The following is a 23,939-nucleotide window of genomic DNA, read 5'->3' as shown; positions in this document are numbered from 1 at the left end:
AGCTCAGGGGAGGAAAGGGTCGTCCTTCACACTGGGTAGACCAGGCCCAGCTCAGGGTCAGTACTAGAGAGGACGAGGCTGAGGCCCTGGCTGCAGGGATGAGGCCTCTCTGCTGTGATGGACACGGAGCTAAGCTCCACCAGGGGCGGCCTCCTTCACTTCCCTGCAGCCGCCGCCTCAACCTGTGGTGGAGTGCGGATGATGCCCTCAGGGAGAGCATGGCCATTTCTGGTCAAGAGCCCCTCAATCCCACCAGGTGGTCCTGAAGGCCAGAACGGCTGGAGGCGCCCTGGCCCCGCCATACAGCACAAGCAAGGGGGCGCTGGGGCTGCTATGGCCACATCCCGGAATCCGGCTGGACCTTGAGTAGGGCTTTTCCAGGGCCTGGAAGGGGGTGTCACCATTCCTCTATGCCTGCTTGCCTTGGCTGAATGGAGGCTGGTTAGGAACCAGGGCTGAGCTGGGGGTAGAGCCCATAGGAAGGACTAGTCTTCCAGCTCCCAGTGGGCTCCGCAGGATTGGGGACAGCCAGCTAGCCCAGGGTGGTGACTCAGGTCGCTGGGTGATGCCCAAGAGTTATCAGAACCAGCAGCATCTCCAGATGGAGCAGCTCGGGGGCTTCTGTAACCGTTCAGTACAGATGCCTCCTCTCATCCTAAAAATGCTAGGTCTAGCCTGCTGTTTCATGGCTTTGGATGTGGGTCAGGGGAATCCTGCATAAAGACCTGAGGCTCCAGGGGCTCAAGATGAAGTCCAAGGAAAGGCAGGCCAAGCCAGCAGCAGCAGAGTGAGGACAAGTGCAGAGGTGGGCAGGGAACCTGCAGCGGGACCGGACACCAGGCCCCTGTCTGCAGGCAGGGTTCCCGGAGCGCCTCAGCCTCCCAGCGGGAGCCCTGACCTTCCTCCACAAGGGTGCAGGTGCCCTGGCCAGTGTGCTTGGGCAGCACCGAACCAGGGTGAGGCAGCGTGGGAGGTAGGGATGAGTTAAGAGACCGGTGGCCTGCCACTCGCATGTGACCTTGGATGAACCTCTTCCCTCCTCTGTCTCCCTACTGGAAGTGACCGGTTTGACAATCTGCCTGCAAGATCTGGCCAGGCATTCTAGTCCTGGCGTTGTGGTCAGCACCAGCCATGGCCTTCCCCCAGCCAAGGTGTTTTGGTTTCCAAAATGGAGACAGGTTAGGGACCCTCTCTGGTTACGGCTGCCCCACGATCTGGGCTTGGCAGAGGCTGACCTCTCAGGAGCAGTGAAATGGGATGGCGGGGAAGCGAGGCCCTCTGTAGCCTCTGTACTCACCTCTGACAGCCTGCTGTAGCTTCAGGAGCCCTTGGTTCCTTCTTCACTAGTCTTTCACGAAACAAAGTGGCCCGGGCCCAGGAGGGCCACCCGCTCATTGCTCCACTACCTTGTCCCAGATGGCTGCTTCCTCAGCTCCCAGCTCCTCCAACAGAGCCCCCTGCCGGTCCTGCCGGGTTCAGCTTGCAATCTTTCATTCTGGCCAAAGAAGCAAATCTGTTTACCATATTGAAAAGCCGGAGGAGTTACAAGAAAAGGTAGGGAGAAAAAGCTGTTCTATGAGTTATGAGCTGTGAGCTTGTTTCCTCTGCCATGTGATTTATCTCTGTATCTTTATTCTCCACCCAGGGCCTGGAACAAAAGATGGATCAGAATATATGCATGTTGGACATACTCATTTTAAAAAGTTACAGGGGTTTTATAGGGAAGCTTTTTCCTCTGGATCTTTTTTTTTTTTTTAATAGATTTTATTTATTTGTGTGTGTGAGAGAGAGAGCACATGCAGGGGAAGAAGCAGCCTCCCCACTGAGCAAGGAGCCCGATGTAGGACTCAATCCCAGGACCCTGGGATCATGACTTGAGCCGAAGGCAGATGCTTAACCGACTAAGCCACCCAAACATCCCTTCCTCTGGATCTTGAGAGAAGGGAAACTTGGTGCTTACATTTCAAGGTAAAAAAAAAAAAAAATAGAGCTTATGTGAGCCAATTTGCCTTTCCCAGTGAGAACTGAAAGTCATAGGTATAGGCACACACACCCCCCCACCCCCGCCGTGTGCTTCGCTCCCAAGGGACTCCTTCCCTGAGCAGGGCTGGTGTGCTAGTCTAGTTTTTTATTCCTTGCAGTACTGGATGCAGCTGCTAGGTGGCAGTCAGGGATAAATGCTAGAAAGTCTAAATCCCAAGGAAGAAGGTACAGGCTTTATGTAAGAAAAATAGCTTTGTTTCAATTAGATGACCTAAGCTCCTCATTAATGAAGCTGCTGGACAGCATACCTGTCTCAGTTGCAAGAGTTCTTTCCCATCCTTGGAACCCACTGGACAAAGGGCAAGCCTGAAGAGGCCTCTACTGTTTGTGCTAGGGAAGAGGAAATGGGAGGGCTGAGGGCTGCTCCTAGGAGCAGAGACCTGCCCTTCCATTGTCAAGGCAGAGAAGACCTCTCCAAACCCCTTCGTTCCAGCGCCTTTTGCTGGGGTGCTATTTGGATGGCTCCTTCCATTCCAAGAGGCATTTCCTGCCCTAGACGAAACCTGCACCTTGGATCTTTTTAATACATTTTTCCTGGCATAGCACCTCATAGTGGGGACCCTGCAGCTACTGTAAACTTAGCAGCTTTCACTTTCCTAGAGTTTTGCTGCCACTCCCCAACCCCCCCAGTAAACTGTACCCACCTCCTAAATTCTAGAGGTCTGGCTCCTTTCAGACCTGACTTGAGGAAACTTTCAGTCCCTGAGAACCAATGTTTATAAATGACCAAGAATGTGCAAACACTGATAAAAGAGCAAATAAACCCTTCCCCACTAAGTGTCCTACTTCAGGCCCAGGGGACGTGGTAGCTGATGTTGCCAGGTTAGCATAACTTGGGGTCTGAGCATGTAGACACCCACCCACCCTGCACCCACCAGGAACCTTCTGCCCTTTCAGGCACCACTGGTAGGTAGGGAGGGAGGGGGGCTCCGGAGGATTCGTACTTCCAGGCAAACTTGCTCAATACCCTGTGCTTTAAGAAACTTCTGAAAGTGGTTTCCTAACCTCTGACCATTCAAATATGGTCCTGAGATCCTCAATTATGAGCATCACCTGGGAGCTTGTTAGCAATGCACAGTGTCAGGTCCCATTCTCAACCTTCTGGGTCAGAATCTGCATTTTTATGAGAATACCCTCCAGCCCAGGTGATTAATTCAAAACAGGGGAATATAGCCCTAGCCAGGGGTCAGCAACCTATGGCCTGCATTTGGCTCACTGTCTATTTCTTATGCCCCATGAGCTAAGGATGATTTTTATGTTTTTCAGTGATTGAGACATGATGAGCATATTTTATGTGAAAATGGTCTGAAATCCTAATTTCAGTGTCCACAAATATTAGGTGTTAACATAGCCACACTCTTTAGTTCATGTGTTAGCTGTGGCTGCTTATGGCAGAGTTGAGTATAACCGAGACCATATGGGCCGGCCCTTTCTGGGAAGAGTCAGCCGCTCCTTGTCCCAACTACTTGTGGTGGGTTCAGGTGTTTGTGCCCCATGGGGACTTGGGCTGCAGTGGTCAGGATGCGCTGTTTTACAAGCAGGACTTGCTTACCAGCCCAAAGGAGCAGTGTCCTTGGGCTGAGCCTCCCCCCGGCTCCGCCCCACCTCCCCAGTGGCAGGCCCACCCTGCAGCACACCTGTTGAAGGACACAAACCTGTATCTGGCACTCCACGGCCATCCTGACACCTGTCACCAGAGCCCAAGGCTCAGGGCTGAGCTAGCGGTCAGAATGGCACGTGACCCATGAGACCCCTTCTCAGTCCACATTCTGCCCGATTAGATGCTGCTGACTCCTGGCGGGGAAAGTAGAACCTTAGGAAGCCATCCTCAGTCCTTCTCACACGTGTGTGGGCGTCCAGCCACGGAGGTGACTCTCCTGGGGTTCCCTGCTAAGCCCTGGGATGAGGAAGGGGGCAAGCTACCTGAGTTTCCCTGTCCAAACCTGACTACTCTGCGCTCAGCTGTGTTTTTAGGCCCCAGACGCTCAGTCGCTCAGTGTAGTGCTCTTTGCCCTCAGCTGCCTACCTCATGTTCCAGACGGTGATGAGTTGAGTGTGGTTGCTGGGGAGTGACTTGCTTTTGGGAAGGCCCCAGGGCTTTCAGGGTCACCGTAATAACCCCTATTTGTGTACCCCCTGTGGTTCCTGAGAATGCTCTTCAGCAGTGGGTCTGAGGCGGTATACTAGATTGGAGGACCATCCCCCACTCTCCTTCAAGGGAAGGTTAAACCTTTCAGAATAACTGCATAGGCCAGAAAAAACCCAGGCTTCTAATCCTTTGGGAGTCACGGATCATTTTGATAATCTGGAAACTTTGTTTTCAGAGAAATAGTGATTTATAGATCCAAATAGTACTTTGTATGTATGTATTTTATGAACCTATTCAGGGGCTTATCTCATCCCCCCAAAGCCTGCCTGCCTGTGGACCACTGTGAGGTGCCCCGGGCCGGGATGGCCTTCTGAGTGAGGTGGTGGTGCAGCCATGGGTTTGCCTTGGGAGCGGGATGACGGGCCATGCCCAGGGCCCACCTGCCACCTGGGGGTCAGTGAGTGAAAGGTGCATATGGCTCCCATGTCCTGGGTCACTCCGCCCACCAGCCACACACATGCCCTGCTCCTAGGTCTTTTGGAGTGTTAACTCTGAATTTTTGAGTTGAATTATAAAATAACACTTATTTCTTTTTCTTTTTTTAACGACTGAGGTAGGAATTGCGACTTGAGGGTACCATAAAAATATGTCAAGAATTTAGCTGTAACTTGTCTGGATTCCTCCCTCCTCTCCTTTCCCCTTCTCCTCCCTCCCTCCTCACATTTGTCACATGTGAACTCCATCTTTTCCTCTCAGTGGGAGCATCGTTCCCCTGGGGAAACCCACCTTCAAGACTCCTGCTCTCCGAGTAGAATTTTAGGCTGATCTTGCCAGTCTTACCACGTGAGCCTCACTCTTTCACTCAAAGAATGTTTAAGTTGCTACTGTGTGTCAAGAACTGTTGGCAGGCATGGAGGTCAGGGCTCAGACACACGTTCTTCAGTCTGGCGCAGTGCACAGACCTGTCAACGGTCCACGGTGGTTCAGTACAACAAGACAGGTGGTGAAGGGGAGAGGGGCATGGCTGCTGAGGAGGGGCGGCCACTGGAGCCAACCCCGCGGGCAGGTGGGGGCTAGCAAGGTTGAGACAGGCCACCACATTGCTGCTTTGTCCTTTCTTTCCTCCTCACCCCAGAACCTACCGAAGAGCACCAAGCTGCGACCAAGGGGAGCAGGGTCTGGGACTGTGCCCCGTCTCTCCCCATCCAGCCCCCAAACCCACTCTGCCTCTTCTTCCCTAGGGCCCCAGAAACACCTTTACCACATACCATGTGATGATTCTTTATTTGCTCGGGGCAGGAAGTCGGTTTCATTTGCTTTGGACGCTGGGCAAATATTTGTTGACCAAGTGAATTCTTCCTTCTGCTTTCCCAGACGTTCAGACAGAAAAAAAACAAAGCTTACCTACCCCTGCAACCGTAGAGAGCTGTTTCCCCAACACGTTCCATGCTAGTTCTGGTAAGGGAACTTCGACCGGGGAGGGCCCAGGCCTTGATTGAACTGGGCCAGAGGCGAGAAGGGCCCAGAGCTCAGGCGCGATGGCAGAGCCTGCTTTTCCTTTCTAGCCTCTGAGCTGGGTGTGTCTCCAGGAATTTACTCCTGCCCTCGTGCCCGCCGCTGGCCAAGCTCTCGCCCTGCTGCTCTGATCCCTGCGGACCGGGCCAGCCTGCTGGTGATTGTGCTGCCGAGGCCACGTGAAGGGGCCTGCCGACATCCAGGAGAGCCTCCTCTTCACTGGCTGTTCCAGGAACCCCCCTGGTGACCCCTAAGGGCACCGGGAAGGCCCCCCCGCCCCCCGCCATCACAAGACGTGCATCTGCAAGTCATTTACGGGAGCAGAGCTCAGAGGCCTGGCGTGTAACCCCAGTTCCCGCTGTACCCACATCAAGGACTGCTTTCATCATCACTCTAGCCAAAGGCTGCACGTTAGGGGCCAGGCGAGGGAGAAAAGCTGTGTTTAGGGAAGCTCTCAGAAGAGTGGGGGGTGAGTGGAGGGCAGCGTTGGCGGGGAGGAGGGGCAGGCAGTGCTGGGGAGACCACCCTGGAAGGCCAGCCCAGGAAACAATTGCCCGGCTGCACCAGCCCCTGCCTTCCCAGGGCTCCTCCCCAGAGCTCTCCCTACATCGTGTGGGCCCCCCCATGAGGGGGCCTCGCCTTCCCCCGCCCCTGGCTTCTGAGGTAGCTAATCTGGAGTGGGGGGGAGCCAGCAAGGCAGGCCTCGGGCTCAACAGGAGCTGTACCCGTCCCGGCGCCGCCTGTGCCCTGGGGAGGCCTGGCCGTGGTGGGGCCGACAGCAGCCCCAAGCCAACCTCCTCCGATGGCACATGTCTCCTGGTAGTAGCAGGTCGCCCCTGGCAGACGGTGCCACCAGCTCCAAGGACAGAGACGCCCAGCGGGCCAGCAACCCAGACCGGAGCTGGTTCTGGATGTGTTCTTTTTTTGGAAATGACAGGCTTTCCTCAGGGCCCAGCCCGACGCCCGCCTGGAAAAGGGGTAGGCGTGGGCTTCGGGGTGGGGGTCAGGCTGTGTGTGGGAACCAGCAGCTCCTCCAAGAGCAGCACTTATTTTTAGTCTTCTCCCCAGTCCCAAATAAACTGAGAGCAGCTGGGAGCCCGTGGGTAAATGCAGAGTGGAGCAGAGACAGGAAATCGGGGTCTCTCGGTAATGAGTTCCAGCCACTGCAGAAAGGGGAAGCCAGACGAGGAATTTTCTTCGGGACTGTTTCCCTCTGGCAGGCTCTGGTATTATCACCAAAAAGAATGTTCCTGTGTGTGTGTGTGTGTATGTATGTGTGTGTGTGTGTGTTTACAACTCCTGTCCAAGTCTGTCTGTTTTCCCTACCTTTTTGCTGGGGTTGATTGCTCCACAGGCTCTGAGTCCCAGAGCTGGTGCCCGTGTGTGTCCGGGGCTGGAGGGGGAGGATACTAGGGCAGCACAGTCCGGTCTGAGCCGTTGTGTATCTGAAACTGTCCAGGGAAACGCTGAAGGACATGGGCCAGGGAAGTGGGGAAACTTGAACACAGCTTGACGTCCCAAGGGGGAGGGGGCAGAAGCAAGGAAGAGGAGAGAATTTGGTCTCTAGCCAGAAAAAGGGCTTTTTCCACCAAGGACTCTAACTGCTGACATGGGTGCCCAGCATGGATGGGGACATTGATGTTTACAAGCATTTTGCGTGGCTGAAGCGGGTAAGTGACTGGCTGCTTTATCTGGGTCTCCTGAAGATGAGGGCAAGAGAGACGCTGGGGGAGTGCGGGTGGTGGGGGTGGGGGGGAGTATTTGTCCGGCAAAGCCTTGTCGTGGCCAAGTTCTCCATGAGAATCTAATTATAGGCACTAGGGGAGAAAACAGTCAGCTGTCTTTGTTTCTCCACTGACATTCTGATGAATGAGCCTCTGTATAGAAAGGCAGGAATGCGGTGAAGAAAGTTAGTTTAACTTGGGTGCTTAAGCAGTTGGAGGGTCCAAACACTGTGACCAGAAAAAGGTGTCCCACTGCCCTTGGGTTTGAGGACACAGAGAGGAAGCTGCATCCTTTCAAATTCAGACCTCTGAACCTCTCTGCTCTGATGTTATCCGAGGCAGAGTGTTAGTTGCTGTCAGCCGGGAGAGCTTCTGTGTTTCCGGAGGAAGGCTCGTGGGGAGTTCTCTTCTGACTGCTCTGAAGCCAAGGGTTTGGGTTGCAAGTTGTTGATGCCCTTTCTTTAGGGGATGAGCTCAGGTGTGGGGTGTGAGCCACGAATGAATGAATGAAATGAACGTTGGGGCTGGAGTGGCATCCATACTCGCAGAACTCAGGCTCTTTCCTCCTTCGTGACCATCTTTAAACTGTTGGCCAAGATGCTTGTCCATTTATTTTCACACAGAAGCTGAGTGTTTCTCAGAAGTAGGAAGGGCAAAAGCAGCTGACAGATAAGAGATTGGACATTGTAACCAGGGCGGGACAGGACGTGTCTAGCTCGGAAGGCCCCCGATGCCCACCCCGAGATGTGGGGATGCTGGCTTTTGTGTGCACCCCCGGCAGTGTGCGTTCAGCAAATGTTTATAGAGACGGGGGTACTGGGTGTCCAGTGGTGAGCAAAGTGGAATCCGTCTCTGCTCTTGTGGATCTGCCATCCGATGAGGAAAGCAGAGGGTACCGTCCCAGTGAATAAACGTGAAGTTACAAATTAAGTGCAGTGAGGAATAGGAACTGTTAATGGCCATCATCGAGGGTGATGAATGAGTGAGAAGGAGCAGTCAGGGAGCCCTCTGAGCAAGGAACACTTCATCGAGACCTGAAAAATAGGAGTGAGTCAGGTGGAAAGTGAGGGGGGGGGGGAGAACATTCCAGGCAAAGAGGCTAGTATGTGTAAAGGTCCTAAAGCCAGAGGGAGTTGGCCCAGGTTTTGAAGGTGCAAGGGAGTTCAAGACTGAGAGAAAGCCAGGGAGGCTGAGCTCCGTGACGGGCCCAGTCACACAGGGCAGGGGACGGTAAGGCTTGTGGGGGGCGTGGTGTGTGTGACAGGGGACTTACGGCAGGGGAGTGACCTGGGACACACAGGGGGATCCAACTTGTACTTTAAGAAAATTACTCTCACTGTGATGTGGTGTATGGCAAGCCGTGTCGTGAAAAGCAAGGCAGCTGAACAAAACTAGAGGTTTGGGGACTCGTTGGGTCCGACTGGTACAAACCCTCCATTTAACAAAGCCCAGGAGAGGCTAAGGACCTGGTGATTATTAGTGTTGGAGCTACTCGTGGTGCAGCCTGACCTTGAACCCTGCTTTCTGTCTCCCAGGCCGGTTCTCGTTCCTCCTCTCTTTTGCCAACTACATAGAAAAATATTGGTTAGAACCCAGCAGAAATCCTGTCTGCCCAGCCCCTGCTCAGCTTTGGGAGGGGGTGCCACAGCCAGCAGAGAGCACGCTCAGGGGGCCAGACATTTTGGCAAAGGTTTGCATCCATTGTCTTAAGCATTCGAAAACCTTCACTGGAGGTTCTGGGGGAAAAGAGGTGAGGAGTGCACTTCCCATCACTGGGTTTGTTTTTCTACATCCAAGTGAAGCTCTTTAATCCAGAGGTCTTCCAGCTGTGCTGTGCCTGGGACCATCGGAGCCGGGTCTCAGTGGCTCAAACTCCACACCTCGCACCGAAGTTCTGGCCACAGAGGAACTGATCTTGCAGGTGCTGCGGTGTCAGAAGGCCCTTTGTGCTGAGACCCGGCTGTGCACACTGGTTTCCATGCACAGTGCACGTCTGCTGAGGGAAGCTCGGAGCACGGAGACCTCAGAAACCGCTGGGATGACTCCTAGCAAAACAGATATTTTTCCTCTACTTTTAGAATTAGGATCATTAAAAACAAAGCACAAAGTATAGCGTATGACCTAGGAAGAATAATCAGAGTATCTCTACCCAAAACACTACTACCAGATTCTTCTCTTAAATCCCCTTAAAAAAAAAAAAAAATCCCTTCATCCCGTGACCCTGCTCCTAAGCCCCCAGGACTTGCCTTTAGTCTAGAAAAGAAAGCCCAGGATCACCTGCCTGCTTGACCTTTGAGACTTTTTGCAACCCAGCCTCTACTTACCTTGTTGGTCTCATCCTTTATATCTGCTCTGAGCTCCCACGTGTGCTCCCTCCCTTTTCTGACCTTATGCCCAACATCCTCCTCACTGCCACCCACTTCTTGTGACTCCGTCAAGGCTCTCATTTGCCAGCAGTCGCCTCTGCTGACCCCATCCCTGCGGTGGGCTCCTCCACTATGGGTCTCTAGTACCTTCCATCTGCCCGGCTCACACCTCCCTTCTCCCACTCGTCCTCAAGCCGAAGTGGCTTGGAGAGCGGGTTTCTCTTGGCCCAGGGTTTTGAAGGTGCAAATGCAGTCTCCTTCATTGTCCCATGCAGCCAGGGTGACTCTAGAAGAGATGGGTGAGGGGTGACCTGCTGCACAAGCTAGAAGCCCTGGCCCTTAGGACCAGGCCTGGGAGGGCAGGGTCTCGGAGCAAGACCGAGTCTTTGAATTTGGGGGCAGCGGGGGAGAGGCCTGTGGGCAAGGAGGCACAGAACTAGCGGGGAAGTCTTGGCTCGGAAAAAGGGGACATTGTTCTGTGGCCTCTGGGGGATGGGATACTGTGTACTAGTGTAATTAAGAACACGTGGTTTGAAGGAAGGCCTGCGCTGGAATCTTGGCTTTGCGGCATCCCCTAGCTACATGATCAGCCCTGGATTTCTTCATGTCTGCAATAAGGAAGGTAATAGTGCCGGCCGCATACAGGTTTTGTGCGGGTCAAGTTAGCTAATGTCTGTAGAATGCTTAGCGTAGGACCATGCCCGAGAACCACGATACCCATGAATGGTGGCTGACCGCTGTGAGGGCGGTGGGAACGGAAGGGGGAACGGTGGGAACAGTCGGGTTCTCTCCCAGCAGCACATGCTGGGCCATTCCCCCCTCCGCCCCTCCGCCCCTTGCTGCGTGCCACGTCGAGGTCTCGCACTGAAGACCAGAAAGGGGCAGCTGTGACCTGGCCCACGGGGAGTAGCCAGAGGCCCCAGCAGCTGCTGGCTCTGGCCAGCTTGGCCGTGGCTGCTGAGGGGAGGCTGACCAGAGCCGCTCCTCCAGCTCCCTCTCCAACGGACAGAACCCAGGGACAAGGCAGTCTGCTGCAGGCATCCAGAAGTCCTCTGCCCCTCAGCTGTTCGGTTCCTGACTGGCTCACAAACAGCTCACACCTGCCCTGCTTCGAGCTCAGTGGATCCAACCCACAAGAGTCATGAAAGAGTCTCTAAAAATAGCTCCAGGCAGGGTCCGTGGGGCCCACCCACTGCCCTCTGAGTGGGGCTTATTTTCCCAGGAACAGAAACCCACCACTGTCAGCATCTTCACACTGTTGCTGGCTTCTAGCACATTCAGCATTTAGGCCAGCTTCCAGGCCAAAGTCAAAGAGAAGGGAGTTACCATGGATCGGTAACTTGGGTTCTGTACTAGAATGTGGAATGAACTCAAGCTGCTAATGCGAGACTTGACTTTGTGTCATCTGGTACTCAAATGGTTGATCCGGTAGCCTGGGCCAGAAGAGCTGCAAGGACAAATGGACACACAGGCATCCTAGCTCCAGACCTTGACTTGCCTTGCACTCGAGTTGGGCTGCAGTACAAGGGGGAGAGGTAGACAGCAGCCTCTGAAAAGCCATTCCTACTGGCTGACAGCATGGATCCTGGATCCAGCTCCTTAGGCTCACATCTCTGCTCCGTGTGGCCTTGATGATTGATTTAACCCCCCTGGGATTCAATCTCCTTGACTGTAAAATAGGATGAATATATGGAAAGTGCTCAGAAAATGCACTGTAAGCATTCGTTATGGTGGTGATGATCTGGATCATAACTGGCAGCCTTGGGTTGCTCCAGAGCCGTATGCACCACCGTCATTCTGGGTGGAGAGGTTTTTCAGGACCACAAGGATGACAATAGTGGGTATGGTTACCCCAAGGGTTTTAGCTGTTTGCAATTTCCTATAGGTACCTCCCGTCTTAGCCAATGTACCCAACATGTCCAAGCATCCTATTCCTCAGTATAATTGAGGAGCTGGAATTCCACCATCTCTGACCTCTGGCACCTGTGAGTCCTGTCCGGGAGCTTCTTGGAGAGGCCCCCAGGCCTCTTTCCCAGCGGGGTTTAACAAGGTGAGGTCATGGCAGGGCTAAATAGCTTGTGGATTCAGCAGAACAGCACAGCCACTGATAGTGGGCTGGCAGCCCGGATCCCGGACTCCTCCCTGCATTCTTCCCTCTCCCGTCTTCTGTGTCAGCCCTTTCACACTTTCCATTTGTCCCCAACCTTACACTGCCTTCTCAACTGATGTCACGACCTACTTCACCATGGGGGGTGGAGCGGGGGAAGCCACCCATAGATGAGGTTCTCCTCTTCTCTCCCCTTCACCACAAAAAGGAACTGTGTTCACAGCCAACATTTTCAACTTGTGTTTCACGGGCCCAGGCCACCTTGGGATCCTGTAGTCCTGACCCAGTCTGGTTCCGCTGCTTCTCATTCCTCCAATCATTTCTTCTTCACCTCCGCCCTGCTTGCTCATCCCTGTCCTTGGCAAGAAAATGCTTCTCTTCCATTCTTAGGGAAAAGCAAATCAAGACTGTCTTTGACCCTGTACTTGCCTCTCCACACTGCATGATAACTTGCCTGTCTTTCACCATTAGAAATCTTGAAAGAGTGGGCTGAAAACTCACCATCTCTGCTCTTCCCTGACTACTCCCAAGCCCACTGAGCACTGGCTTTGTCCCTCGTGACCTCTTTCACATTCCTTCTATAATGTTCATCCTGCCTCCGGTTCCCAAGCAACCTTTTCTGTCCATTTTCCCCGGAATTCATTCCCATTTGGGAATCTTGTGACCAAAGGACCTGTTCCTCACTTTGGCCCTCTACCTAATCCCATATTTTCCACCTATGGATCTTTCTCTTACGCCGATTTGACTGCTGGCGCCTCAGCAGGAGGAGGCACTGGGCATTTGCTTCTGATGTCTCCAGTCACCTTCTCCACTCCAGCCCCAGCACCTGATGCTGCCCCTCTGTCCCCGAAAATGTTTTTAATAACAATGAGCCAGTGTGTCTGTTGGTATTAGCAAGATGAGGAAAGTGCACCACTCAAAGAACCTCCTGTTTGTACTCTCCCCCTGGCTTTTCTGTCCTCCCTTCACAAGATACCAGCACACTTACAAATACAAGTTCTCCTGCAGCCCTGTGCTGTGGGTCCCTTATGGATCCAGCCACCTCGTCAGGAGAATTCAGCAGGGACCAAGCTTATCCAAGGCTATAATTTTGGAACAAGACCTTCGTAAATCAAATGCATTTCTTTCATTCTAGATCCTCCTCAGGATGCTCAGTTAGGAACCTTCATGTGCATCACACCAACTCCTTGACGGGGGAGCTTCTAGGTGATGGTCTTCATGGTCTCTTTTGTTTTCTGTATTAGTCTGGGAAACCAGAGCATCTGAAGGGTAGTGACTGTCATGGTTTTATGGATAAGCTTTCTTTATGGGGAAGACTTTCCAGAGATGCTGTTCTCCCATTCTCTGGAGAGATTCTTTCATAACTTTCAAAACTCATTCACTATAAAGCGTCTCTTCTCCCTTGAGGGTATAATTGATTCGTCCCTCTTCTATGCCACTGCTGTTGGCTTATTCTATGACTGTATTTATCATATCTCACTGTCAGACCACAGAGGTTTTTTGAGGGTAGGGACTGAATCATTTATTCAGCATGGAGGGGCACCTAGTAGGTATTTAGGAATATTTGAGTCGTTGAATAGATAAATGAAGACATGCGATTACATGAACTTTGTCAACCTGTTTGCGACTTATGAACTTGGCTTTGCTTTCCTCTAAAGGTGGTCACTTACATCATTTGACAGTGACAACTCTACTAGCAACACTTACCCTCCTCTTATATGTAACTGAAACCAAGAGGTGGAAGGCATAAAGAGGTCAAGGTCAGGATAGATCTCTCTCGTTGGACTCCTCGTAGTTAAAGATCTGATTGCACTCCACTCATACTGCGTTTGGAAGAAACTTCTTTAACTCTGTGCCAACAATAGTAAACTGGCTTGACAATTCTTTGCCTAGAAAAGGTGGAACGGGTCCTGGGGACAGTTGTTTTTGTAAGAACTGCCAGAAAACCCTTTAACTCCCTAACCAAAAAATCTAGGGGGATTTTCCTGTTTACAGGCACTGCCTATGCTCATACTGCTGGGTTCCCTGATACCGTACCTGAACCAGATAACAGGAATGGAGTGTAGCCTCTAGGATTCACTTTTATTTATTTATTTATTCATTCATTCATTCATTCATTTATTTATTTATTTATTTATTTATTTATTTATTTGGTCCCCTTATTTTTAAGGTCTGCATTTTTTCAAGTTTCTGAGAAGTTTGGTATGTGAGTGGCACTTCTGAGCTTGAAGTCTAGCCTTAGAGACTCTAATGTCTCCCCTGTGGCTGGCAGCCATGGCTCACTTGAAATTGGTTTTCTGGATTTGATAAAATCCCCTTGACCAGGCAGCCTGGAAATACTGCACATTTTCTTTTGTTTTCTTATTCAGCTAAAAACACGTGTCATCTATGTTTTTAATGACTAAAGAAGGGGGAGCCATCCCAAGACTTATCTAAGACCAGGGCTTACCCAGCACATTGTTCAAAATCTCCATGTATTTACAAGCAAGGGACCATCCTGTAAAATGATCTGACCAGTTGGGACAGTATATGAACTGTGGCCAGGATCCTGAGGGAACTGGAATTCACAGCTTCTTAGAAGCACTGAAGGAAATAGGCCCTTACCTGGTGAAGACTATAGATCTCACTGTCAGACAAGGGAGGGCAGATGTATTTTGGACCCCAATGCAGCATCTCTGAGAAGTAGCTATTGGCTCTGAATAACACCACGATGGCTAGAGCTGTCACACTGGGGAGCTGACTGCCTTAGGATTTTCCCACACCCACTGCTTGCATACCAAATGATACCCCCATGTGACCTCTTGTCTGCCCCACTTGACTGTTCTGGAACCAGCCCTTTCCCCACGTTCAGAGAAGTGAGGTGCTGACAGGAGGTCCTCTAGCATGTACCAGTCAGGGGAATGCTGCAGAAGTGGCCCACCCCGTGTCCCTGAGAGTAGACCAGAGCATGTGCGGAGGGTGTGCTCTCCTGGCAGAGGCTAGCCAGGCTGTGAAAGAACCCTCCTTGGGGATTCTGCATGGCTCCTGGCTGTGGCATTAAGCACTCCATCCAGAACTCCACAGAGACCTAACATGGCTATCCCTTGGCCAAGCTACAGTGGAGCGGCCAGGCCAAGAGTGAGCAAGCATCATGGAATCTAAGCAGCCACCAGAGTCAGAGGGTGATGGCTCTGAGGAAGCTGCCAGGGGTGATGTGGCTGGCACACTCATGTTTAACTTAAGTTGGACCTGACTTCCAGATTGGAATAGAAATAAAAAGTTCGAGTTTTTATGATTGGTCGTTAATTAGCTATTGAAATTCTCATTGTGCTCATTTATAATGTATGTAGCACATATTACTTAGAGCATGTAGTAGAATGCTCACCAGGAGAAAAATTGTGGTCCTGTACATCTGACTCAAAACATGGGCATCTTTTCAGGGACAATGGAAAAAATGAACATGTCCTCAGCTGTTTACTCCATAAGCATGATTCCAGAGCCCTTAGCTAGCAGTAGGTTCTACGTTGTCACTTAGGCATTTTTTTTTCTTCCCAGCCTGAAAGTATTTTGGTTATTGTTCCCTTGGGCTGTTTGTACAGATCTTTACAGATATTTCATAGGTGTCCTGATCAAAAACATTGCCTTTTTGTTCTCTTGCACAAAAAGAATGAGTTAATTAAAACTGTCAGTACAAGGGAGGAACTGCTTCTAACTGTACTTTGGTCTTTTAGCTTCAGCAATACCTTTTAAATGATTGCCATATTTCCATGATCATTCAAAAACTGGAACTACTAGAGCATCCCTCTATAAAGAACATTCTGTACTTGTATTCCCATACATTTTTGTGTTAAATGACCTAACTGATCCTCTGCATTGATTGCTCTGTGAGGTAGAACTTTCTCCATTTAAAGGCTGGGAAGACCCAAAATGAGGGGACCTACCTGAGATCACACATGGTTAGTGCAGCCCTGCCTCTTAGCCATTCCTAGTTGTCCTTTTGCAGAGGTCCTGCCTATGTAGGAGGAGGCTGTAGGAATTCTGTACGTGCATATGGAAGCCCCGCAGCAAAGTCTCCAGGGATCCCCTGCCTTGGATTCCAGCTGGGCAAAGGGTGAGTACAGGGGACCTGCAGCTCCTGGCCTCCTGGCTCCCAGACTTTGCATTTGTCCAGCTGTGTAGGACATGCCAGTCTTTCAACATAACTTCTTAAATGGTGGTTAGGTGGTTTCAGGTTCTTATCACCCTTCATTTATTCTTTTCCCATTCATCCTTTTAGCCCTACTTTACCTTCCTGTTTATTGCTGTGTTTTCACTTATTTTTCTCTCCCCCCCCCATCCATGCCCCACCATACGTGCCTAGTGGATACCCATGGGCCTGTTGCATTTTGTAACATCCCCTGCCTTAACCTTCTTGCTCTACATGGGAAATCGTGGAGGCCAACAGATGGTGGAAAGGGAGTCCTCCCTTTCACACATGAATGAGACTGGGTGCCATTTTTATCCCAGTACATCCCACACAGACATGCTCTGTGCCACAGAGTAGATCCCTGTTGGCTCTCGATGAGGATCCTGATTTTAACTATAGTTGGCTCAGAACTGACCATTCTTTCTTCAACTGCCAGTTCAAGAAATCAAGAGTAGGCAGAATTTCTTTGTAACTTAGTATCCTCTCCAGATAGCAGGAATTCTTTCTTGTTTCCAAAGGAGTAAATTTTGGTCAATTGATTTATCACCCTTTGAGACAAATGCATTGGCCAGGGCTTTGGTTGTAAGCAACAGAAACTCAGTTTGAACCAGTGCAGGTTAAGAAGGAACCAACAGGAAGGGCAGAAATATATTTCTGAGAGATGAGAATGCCACCAGTCTCTTTCTTGGCTTTTGTTTTGTGTTCCTGTGCATGTTGGCTTCTTAGCTGACTCCTGCTGCAAACCCACGTCTTCCACGTGAACGAGGACATGGCTACTGACAAACCTGAGAACTTTCTAGCACAACCACTATCATTTTCTGTTCCCAAGTTTAAAATTTCAGAGGAAGGATCCAACCATCCACACTTGGATCCGGTGGCTGGGAGGGGTGAGAATATCTCTAAGAAGGTGGCAGCCATCATTTGTGCCATGTGGTTACAGTAAAGGTGATGATCCAGCCTATTCTGGACAGACAGACAGGAGATTCCAGGGTTCAGAAGAATTTTCTGTATTGGTCTTCATTTTTTTCCCTCCCACTGAGCTTTCAAGAAAGCAAGGGGAAAATTGACTAGTCTGGAGGTTTTTTGTTTTGTTTTGTTTTTACAACTAATGATAGTTCTTTTTGGGGCCTTAAATGTCCCTGGATAATCTCATACCTAATTAAAATTCAGTGTCCCCCAAGATATGGAAAGCCTACTTTATTTCTTGAATCTGCTGGCATTCAGCTCTCAGTGCTTGAGGAACTTACCAAGAGTGAAATCCTTATTCACTCTTGATAAGTAAGGTAAGGTAGACCTACCAGCTTGGGTCTCTCAGGTAGACCTGTGGGAGAGGTGGAGGCAGGACTCAGTCTACATTAGGCTGGTGTCTTTGTTTGGCCCAAACCACCCTTTCTGTAGAGACTATCCGTGCTGGAATCTTGCTGGCCAGTGCTCTCCTTCTTGGACACACACAGTCCTCTCTCCATCCTCTCCTTGTTCTCCTAATCACTAAGGCTGATTAAGTCTCATGACCAGCTCCATGACCCCAACAATAGAACACCCTGCATGGCTGCTACATCATCCTAAAGCCTCTCTTTTCCACTTAAGAATGGCTTAGAAAATAGCCTCACCTTAGACTGTCAGTTGCTGGAGCTGTATATTAGGCTTACCCAGCCCCAGCAGCAATAGCACTTGGGGTCTTCTAGAAATCCGTAACCTTGCAAGAGTCGAGGTGCTGTGTTTTCTCTGTTCCTGAGGACTCTCAAAAACATCACTGTCAAGGCCTCAGGAAGACCTTGATCTGACCGTTACGGATTGTGTCTTCTATTTGCCTTGGAGAGTTCTGGGTTTTAGAGCATGGATTGCCCAGATTCTTGAGAGCAAAGCTTTGATAAAGGCAAAGGTGGTTTGGCTTCAATAATCTTGGCTGAAGTTTCCCAGTTAGTGACAACATACGTACAAGAAGACCTCCCCATCTATTCATTTCTGTGATACGAGAGAGGAAGCATGTTCCACTGTGGCATTTTTCGGTCAAGATGCAACAGGACATGGAAATGTCCATCTGTAGTTGCCATTCTACCTCCATAGAGCACACAGATCCCTTGGTTCCACACAGTATCTCTTGGTCCCACACAATATATCAGGTAACTGACCTTGGTTATAGATTGAGGAACAGCTTTGACCATAGAAAAAAATGAGAAGATCCATTTTTCTTTCTTTTTTTTTTAAAGATTTTATTCATTCATTTGAGAGACAGAATGAGAGAGAGCACATGAGAGGGGTTAGGGTCAGAGGGAGAAGCAGAATCCCCGCCGAGCAGGGAGCCCGATGCGGGACTTGATCCAGGGACTCCAGGATCAGCTGCCGAAGGCAGCTGCCCAACCAACTGAGCCACCCAGGCACCCCCATTTTTCTTCTGTCAAGTCTGTAGAACTAACCATCAAAACAGAAGAGTTAACATAAGATAGATGCATATCCCACCTAGTACATCAGTAATCTATTTTGACAGGTCTAGCCTTGGAGCTAATCTCATTAGTGGAATATAAATAAAAAGAGGTCATTTTTACTCATCAGTGGGATGAGCATCTTTGAAAGAGTAGAACAGGGTAGAACTTTATTTAAATTCACCTGCCATGCTAGAGTGTGAAGGAATAGAAATTCAGCATGTAGCACCCTTCAGAATTTGACTTGACTCTCTTCCCTTAGTAGAATGTCAGCTTGGGTCTCTCAGTCTGACCTTATGCATGGAGAGCTGGGCTACTCTATCACTGATTTACCTCCTAGGCAAGAATTTCAGAGACTCCCAAACCTGAGCCACTCGGGGATCCCAATGGACAGTCTCCAAATTGATCTGAGCCTTCTATTGCAATTTCACTGTTAGAATTAGGGAATTAGGGAAACCAGTATACCCTTGGACAAACAAGCTCTTTTTAAAGTAGAACAAAGCCGAGCTGGATCTCAGCTCTTTTTAAACATGTTTCTGAGTAGTTGGAATGACATTTTCATAACCACATGCCTTTTCTGCCCTAATGAAATCCTCACCTTCGGCTGTTGAGTATTGGCATTCAATAAGATAATTCTAAGATAATCCTCTTCTTGGCTCTGTGCTCAGTGGAGATGGTGTTTTATCCTGGTCTGTGCCTTTCTAAGGGACTACAGTTTTGAAGGTACCAATCTGATCTAGATTGAGAAGACCTGGCTCAGTGTGTCAGGAAAAGCATAGGATGGCGATACTGCAGACTTGTGTTCGGGACATTGTCTCCATTTCACTGCTGTTCAATACCTCTCGAAAGCTTGCTAGAGAACAGTGGTGATTTTGGTAGACTGAACGAGAGGGGAAGGTGCTCTGTTACTCTCAAACAGTGATTTGGGGCAAGGGAGGTGCCTTTCTGCCAGGAGCATGCCATCCTATGGACAAGGGTGCCTGCTGGGAGAGGGTATGTCCCTCAGGGCTGCTGTGGGCGGGAGGAAGTACCGGGAAGCATCACTGTAGGTACTCCCAACAGTGCTTCTAGATTTTAAAATGTTTTTTATTTCTTCAAGAAAATATTTGAGCTTCTTACAAAAATGGTTATGGTTGAAATAAAAGCCCACCTTGACCGAACCTCCCACCCCCAGCTTTCCATAGCCCAGACACTTCCCCAGAAAAGAGCACTGTTACGGGTCGCTGTGTAGCCTTCTAGACACTAGGTCAGTTTATTTTCACGCATATGTCATATACTCACAAAGTCCCATAGTATTGTTTTCTGATGTCACTCTGTATGATTCTTTGGATCTTGCTATTTTCACTATCCAATATGTCTTACATTTTTGTGACAGTTCATAAATATCAACTTCATGTTATGGAAATGCCACAAATTGTCCGTAATGTGGATGAACCATAGTTTATTTAGCCACTCCTTTATTAATGGGCATTTAGGTTCAGACAGTGTTTTCAAACCTTATTTTAAGTGAATTTTCATACAATCCCAACATATAAAACAAAATTTGTACTTGATCTCCTCAATTAAGCTGTAACAGAAACTTACTAATTTACTACATAGTCACTTAGGCAAAATATCCATTTTATGCCTTGTTCATACACTTTGTGCCTCGGTTCCCTTATCTGCAAAATGGAATCAAAGTAGTACTCCTATCATAGGATTATGGGAAGTATTAAAAGAGTTAAGGCTTGCAAAGTGCTCTAAACAGTACCTGGCAATGTTGGGCCCTATGTAAATGCTTGCTGTATGTCTACAGGACTTTGCTTGGGCCACAATGGGTTGAATTTCTTTTGCCTTTGGCCCATGTGATCCATTAACCTTTGACGTGTTTAGAGGGCATCCCAAGAAAGCAGGGAGTTCTGCTGGGCTCTGTTTCCTGTGAGGATAGCATCATGGCTGTTGGATGTTTACCCCATTGCATAGAGTCTCTCTGTGAAAACTCTGAAGTCTCTCCTTTCTGTGGGAATAGTTATGTTTCTCCTAGGCAGTCAGTTTGACTTTATTCAGCATACTGATCTGGGCATCTTGTAATTCACTGTGCTTTGCTTTTTCCCCTGGTTGCTAGAGTGGATCCAGATTTTTTTTTTTTTTTTTTTTAACTACGGTCTAGCATCTGTTACAGACTCTATGGCATGCATTTTGTGTATTAACTGATCTTAGGACATCAACTCAGTTTTGGGTCAGTTAGTAAAAATAGCTGTTTCTCTGGGTGATTGTACGGGTAGACCTGTAACATGAGGAACGTACTGTCCTCCCTTTGCCTGAGGCACAGGGGTGTGGTGGCTTGCTGGAGTCTTGAGGAGGGAGTCTTCCCTTTGGTCTTCTCTCCTTGACTTCCTGAGGAGAAGCGGCAGCTGGCAGTGCTGGGCGGCCCCTTACACATGCTGACTGTGGTCCTGGGACCAGACACGCACAGCTGTCCGTGGGGGCCTGGGTCCTTTCCTCACCACCGTGTGAGTTACTCCACAGAGAAGCACTTGACCTGCTGTTAGCAGTTGTTTTCCTTTCTTTTGAGGGTCTGAGAAAACATGGGTGGTAATTATATCCTTGCGTACTCGTCGGAGTTTGACCATGTGAAGAGCAGAATTAATGTCACAACAATAAACTGCCCTCCCCACAAAGAAGGCATTTGTGATTGTGAAGGCCCTTTGTCTAGGGTATGAAAGAGCTTGCATAACGATGAACAAGATGCAGACTAGAGAGCAGCTGGAGCCAAGGGCAGTGGGGTGGTAGTGGGCACTGTGGCCTGGTGAGCCTAGAGCCTAGGCCTGGTACAGCCGCCCTAGGAACCGGCCCCCGGGCTGGCCTCTCCCTGCACCTTCAACAGCAGGTGCTTCTCTCACAGGTGACACTCCAGGCCTTGAATGCTGTCCCTGTTTCTTGGTCCCTGTGTCTGTTCCAGGACTGAGCCTGACTCTGTCCCCTGCCCTTACCTGGTGTGCACTGGGGAAGGGGTGGGACAAGGGAAGGAAGGAGGTGCCCCTTCTTCATGGAGGGGGGGTTGGCAAGCCCATCCTGAAGGTCAGAACGTGGGGAAATGGGCTCAGGAGAAGGGAGCCACCTCCGGGACTCTGTGCCTGGGTTCCTCTCTGACCCACTCCTTGGCACAACTATGACTTACCTTTGGAATGGAGGATACTGCCTCATAAACCTCGGAGCATTTACTCCTTTGGACCAGCCTGGATTATGATGATTGTCACTTACCCATTTAGCAATAAGATCGGCTTTTTCAGGCTGCCAAACCCCTGAATGGCCTACTCTGAGCCTCTGGGTTTCGGCCTTCCATTAAGCCGGGAGGAAGGGAGTATTGATGGCATTGGGCCAATTCAGTCCCATTAGCAGCCATCTCTCTCCCTCCTCCCTGCCTACAACCAGGTCAGGCACACCTGAAAAGTGTCTGCAGCCTCCTGTCTCTTGCTCAAGCATTTTATAAATTCTGCCTCCCGTCTGCTAATTCACATCTTCTCCCTCTGCTGTTTTCCACTTTCTGGATACTTTGTTTCCTGTTAGCTCTTTGAGGTCCCTCTGACTGTCACATGGGGTCTTCTCAGGGTGTTTCACCTTTTCCTGCAGTTAGAGCTGAGAAAAGCAAGCACACAGGATGCCAGCCTGGCTGCCATTAGGCTGGAGCCCTAGTGGAGGGGAGGGACTGGCCACCCCTGGAAGGGATGTGTGAGTGGATGAAGGGCCTTGCAGCTGGTGTCCCCCATCCTCTGTGCTCCCCGCGGCGCTCAAGATGGGCCTCCGTGCTGTAAGGGGTACCTTGGCTCTGGAGAACCCTCACGTGAGAGTTAGGAGAGACCGAGGTCTGTGCGGGACTCGTTCCCACATAGTTCCTTGGTGACTGGTACTAGCTCCCTGGCCTCCTCAAAGAGTAGACTCCTTGCCATCGGTACCTCTGGCAGGCTGTGCCTCTGCCTGCACCAGACCCGACATGCCCAGTCAAGCCAAGCACCACTGGGTCTGGAGTTCCATTGAGGCCTTCCCGGCCAAGGGTGAGGTCATCCAGGGGGTGGTTTGGCCAGCTTTCAAGGCACACCTATCAGTGGTCCTCCTCATAGTAGTTTTGAAATCCTGTGGTTTCCTGTTTAGGTGGGTGGTTTTGCACATGCAACCAGCGAAACTGTCCTCACAAATTGCATCCTTCATTTGGAAGTTGGTAAGATGTTTTTCCAGCCTTTTAAGTGTATACTTTTTTTTTTCCCCCTTTCAGTCTCAGGTAAATCACCAAGGTGCTGCTAGTAATGAAACGTACCAGGAACGCTTGGCACGTCTAGAAGGAGATAAGGAGTCCCTCATTTTACAGGTGGGTCCACTTTCATGGGAAAGAGCTTATCCTTTTACCTCCAACTCTGTAGGTACCCTAAGTGGGAGGGAGGCACAAGAGGTTTTCTCTGTTGGATTTATTCTGTTCCGAAAGTGTATGTTTTTAAAAAGACTCAGTTCCTGAAACAAAGCAGAAAGGAACTGAAGCCACAGTTTAACTGGACTTGGCCTTGGGGCTGTGAATGCATTCATTTATTCATCTTGTACTGCTGAGTACCCACTTCTTCTCTACACTGGAAGCTCTGTGACCAGGCTGATGAATGAGGCCCTGTCCTCTAGGAGCCCAGAAGCCTTGGAAGGGAGATAAGATGTGTCTTCCTGTCTCTAATAAAACAGCCATGAGTGATATGGACATAGGGTGGATTCTAACTGGATCAGGCCCAAATCATCTGGAGCTGGATCTAGACTGATCCCTTTGAGGCCAAATCCCCTGGAGCTGGTAATAGGGGATAATGAGTCTTGAATGACTGTCTCTCCTCAAAGAGAGGAACTCCAAAACTTTTTATGGAGAAAGATAGTCAAAGGAACATTTTCTGTTCTGAAAACTCATGTTCCTTGGCAGGGCATAGTGTTGAGCCTCCTTATGTAAGGCGTGTCATTGTGATAGGGGTTCTTTGCTGTTTTAGCTCTCAGATGCGTACATCAAGCATTTGTTTGCTGTCTGGTATGTAACAGACACTGTGATTATTGATTTGGAGACTGAGAAGATGACTATTCCAATCCTGGCTCATTAAAAAGCTTTTGAAGAGTGGTAGACCAGACTGGTAGTGAAACAGAAGAGGGGACAGGTAGGGTTCTACAACCCTCCACAGACTGTGGGCTTTAGCTTAGAGCCCTGGAATGACAAGGCTGCCGTATGTTTGGCTTTTCTCCTTCTATTTTACCTTTTTACAAATCTAAGAGTAGTAAGTGATTATTTCAGGAACTTTGGAAAGTCAAAAAGAGTTTAACATTTTGACCTTTCTTCCTAGACCTTTTTTTTTCCTGTCCTGCCCCTGTTTTTAAAAAATTTAAGCTCAGACCAAATATATAGTTATATAATTTTGCATCTTCAGGGACTTTTTTCTCCATTAGTTTGTTCATGAAAAAAGATTGGAGTGCCCACAACTTGGCAGACACTGGTTTTAGGTGCCAGGGTTGCA

General features: G+C 49.8%; 1 protein-coding gene across 6 annotated transcripts in view; it reads left to right on the top strand.

The window, feature by feature from the left end:
• Positions 1-23,939, top strand: part of LOC118004077 (liprin-beta-2) — a 173,820-nt gene that overhangs the window by 87,588 nt on the left and 62,293 nt on the right. For 5 of the 6 annotated variants that reach the window (XM_034995222.1, XM_034995223.1, XM_034995226.1 and 2 more), the window contains exon 4: positions 22,685-22,777. In XM_034995222.1, the coding sequence (XP_034851113.1) occupies positions 22,685-22,777 (93 nt within the window). Of the gene's footprint in view, positions 1-6,800; positions 7,318-22,684; positions 22,778-23,939 lie in introns of those variants that run through there. The other variant, XM_034995227.1, reaches the window with a different exon arrangement.

The sequence above is a fragment of the Mirounga leonina genome, unplaced genomic scaffold (assembly GCF_011800145.1).
Source record: "Mirounga leonina isolate KUSES-001 unplaced genomic scaffold, KU_Mleo_1.0 Mir_92, whole genome shotgun sequence".
Classification (NCBI taxonomy): domain Eukaryota; kingdom Metazoa; phylum Chordata; class Mammalia; order Carnivora; family Phocidae; genus Mirounga; species Mirounga leonina.
This window is presented reverse-complemented; position numbering and strand designations above follow the sequence as displayed.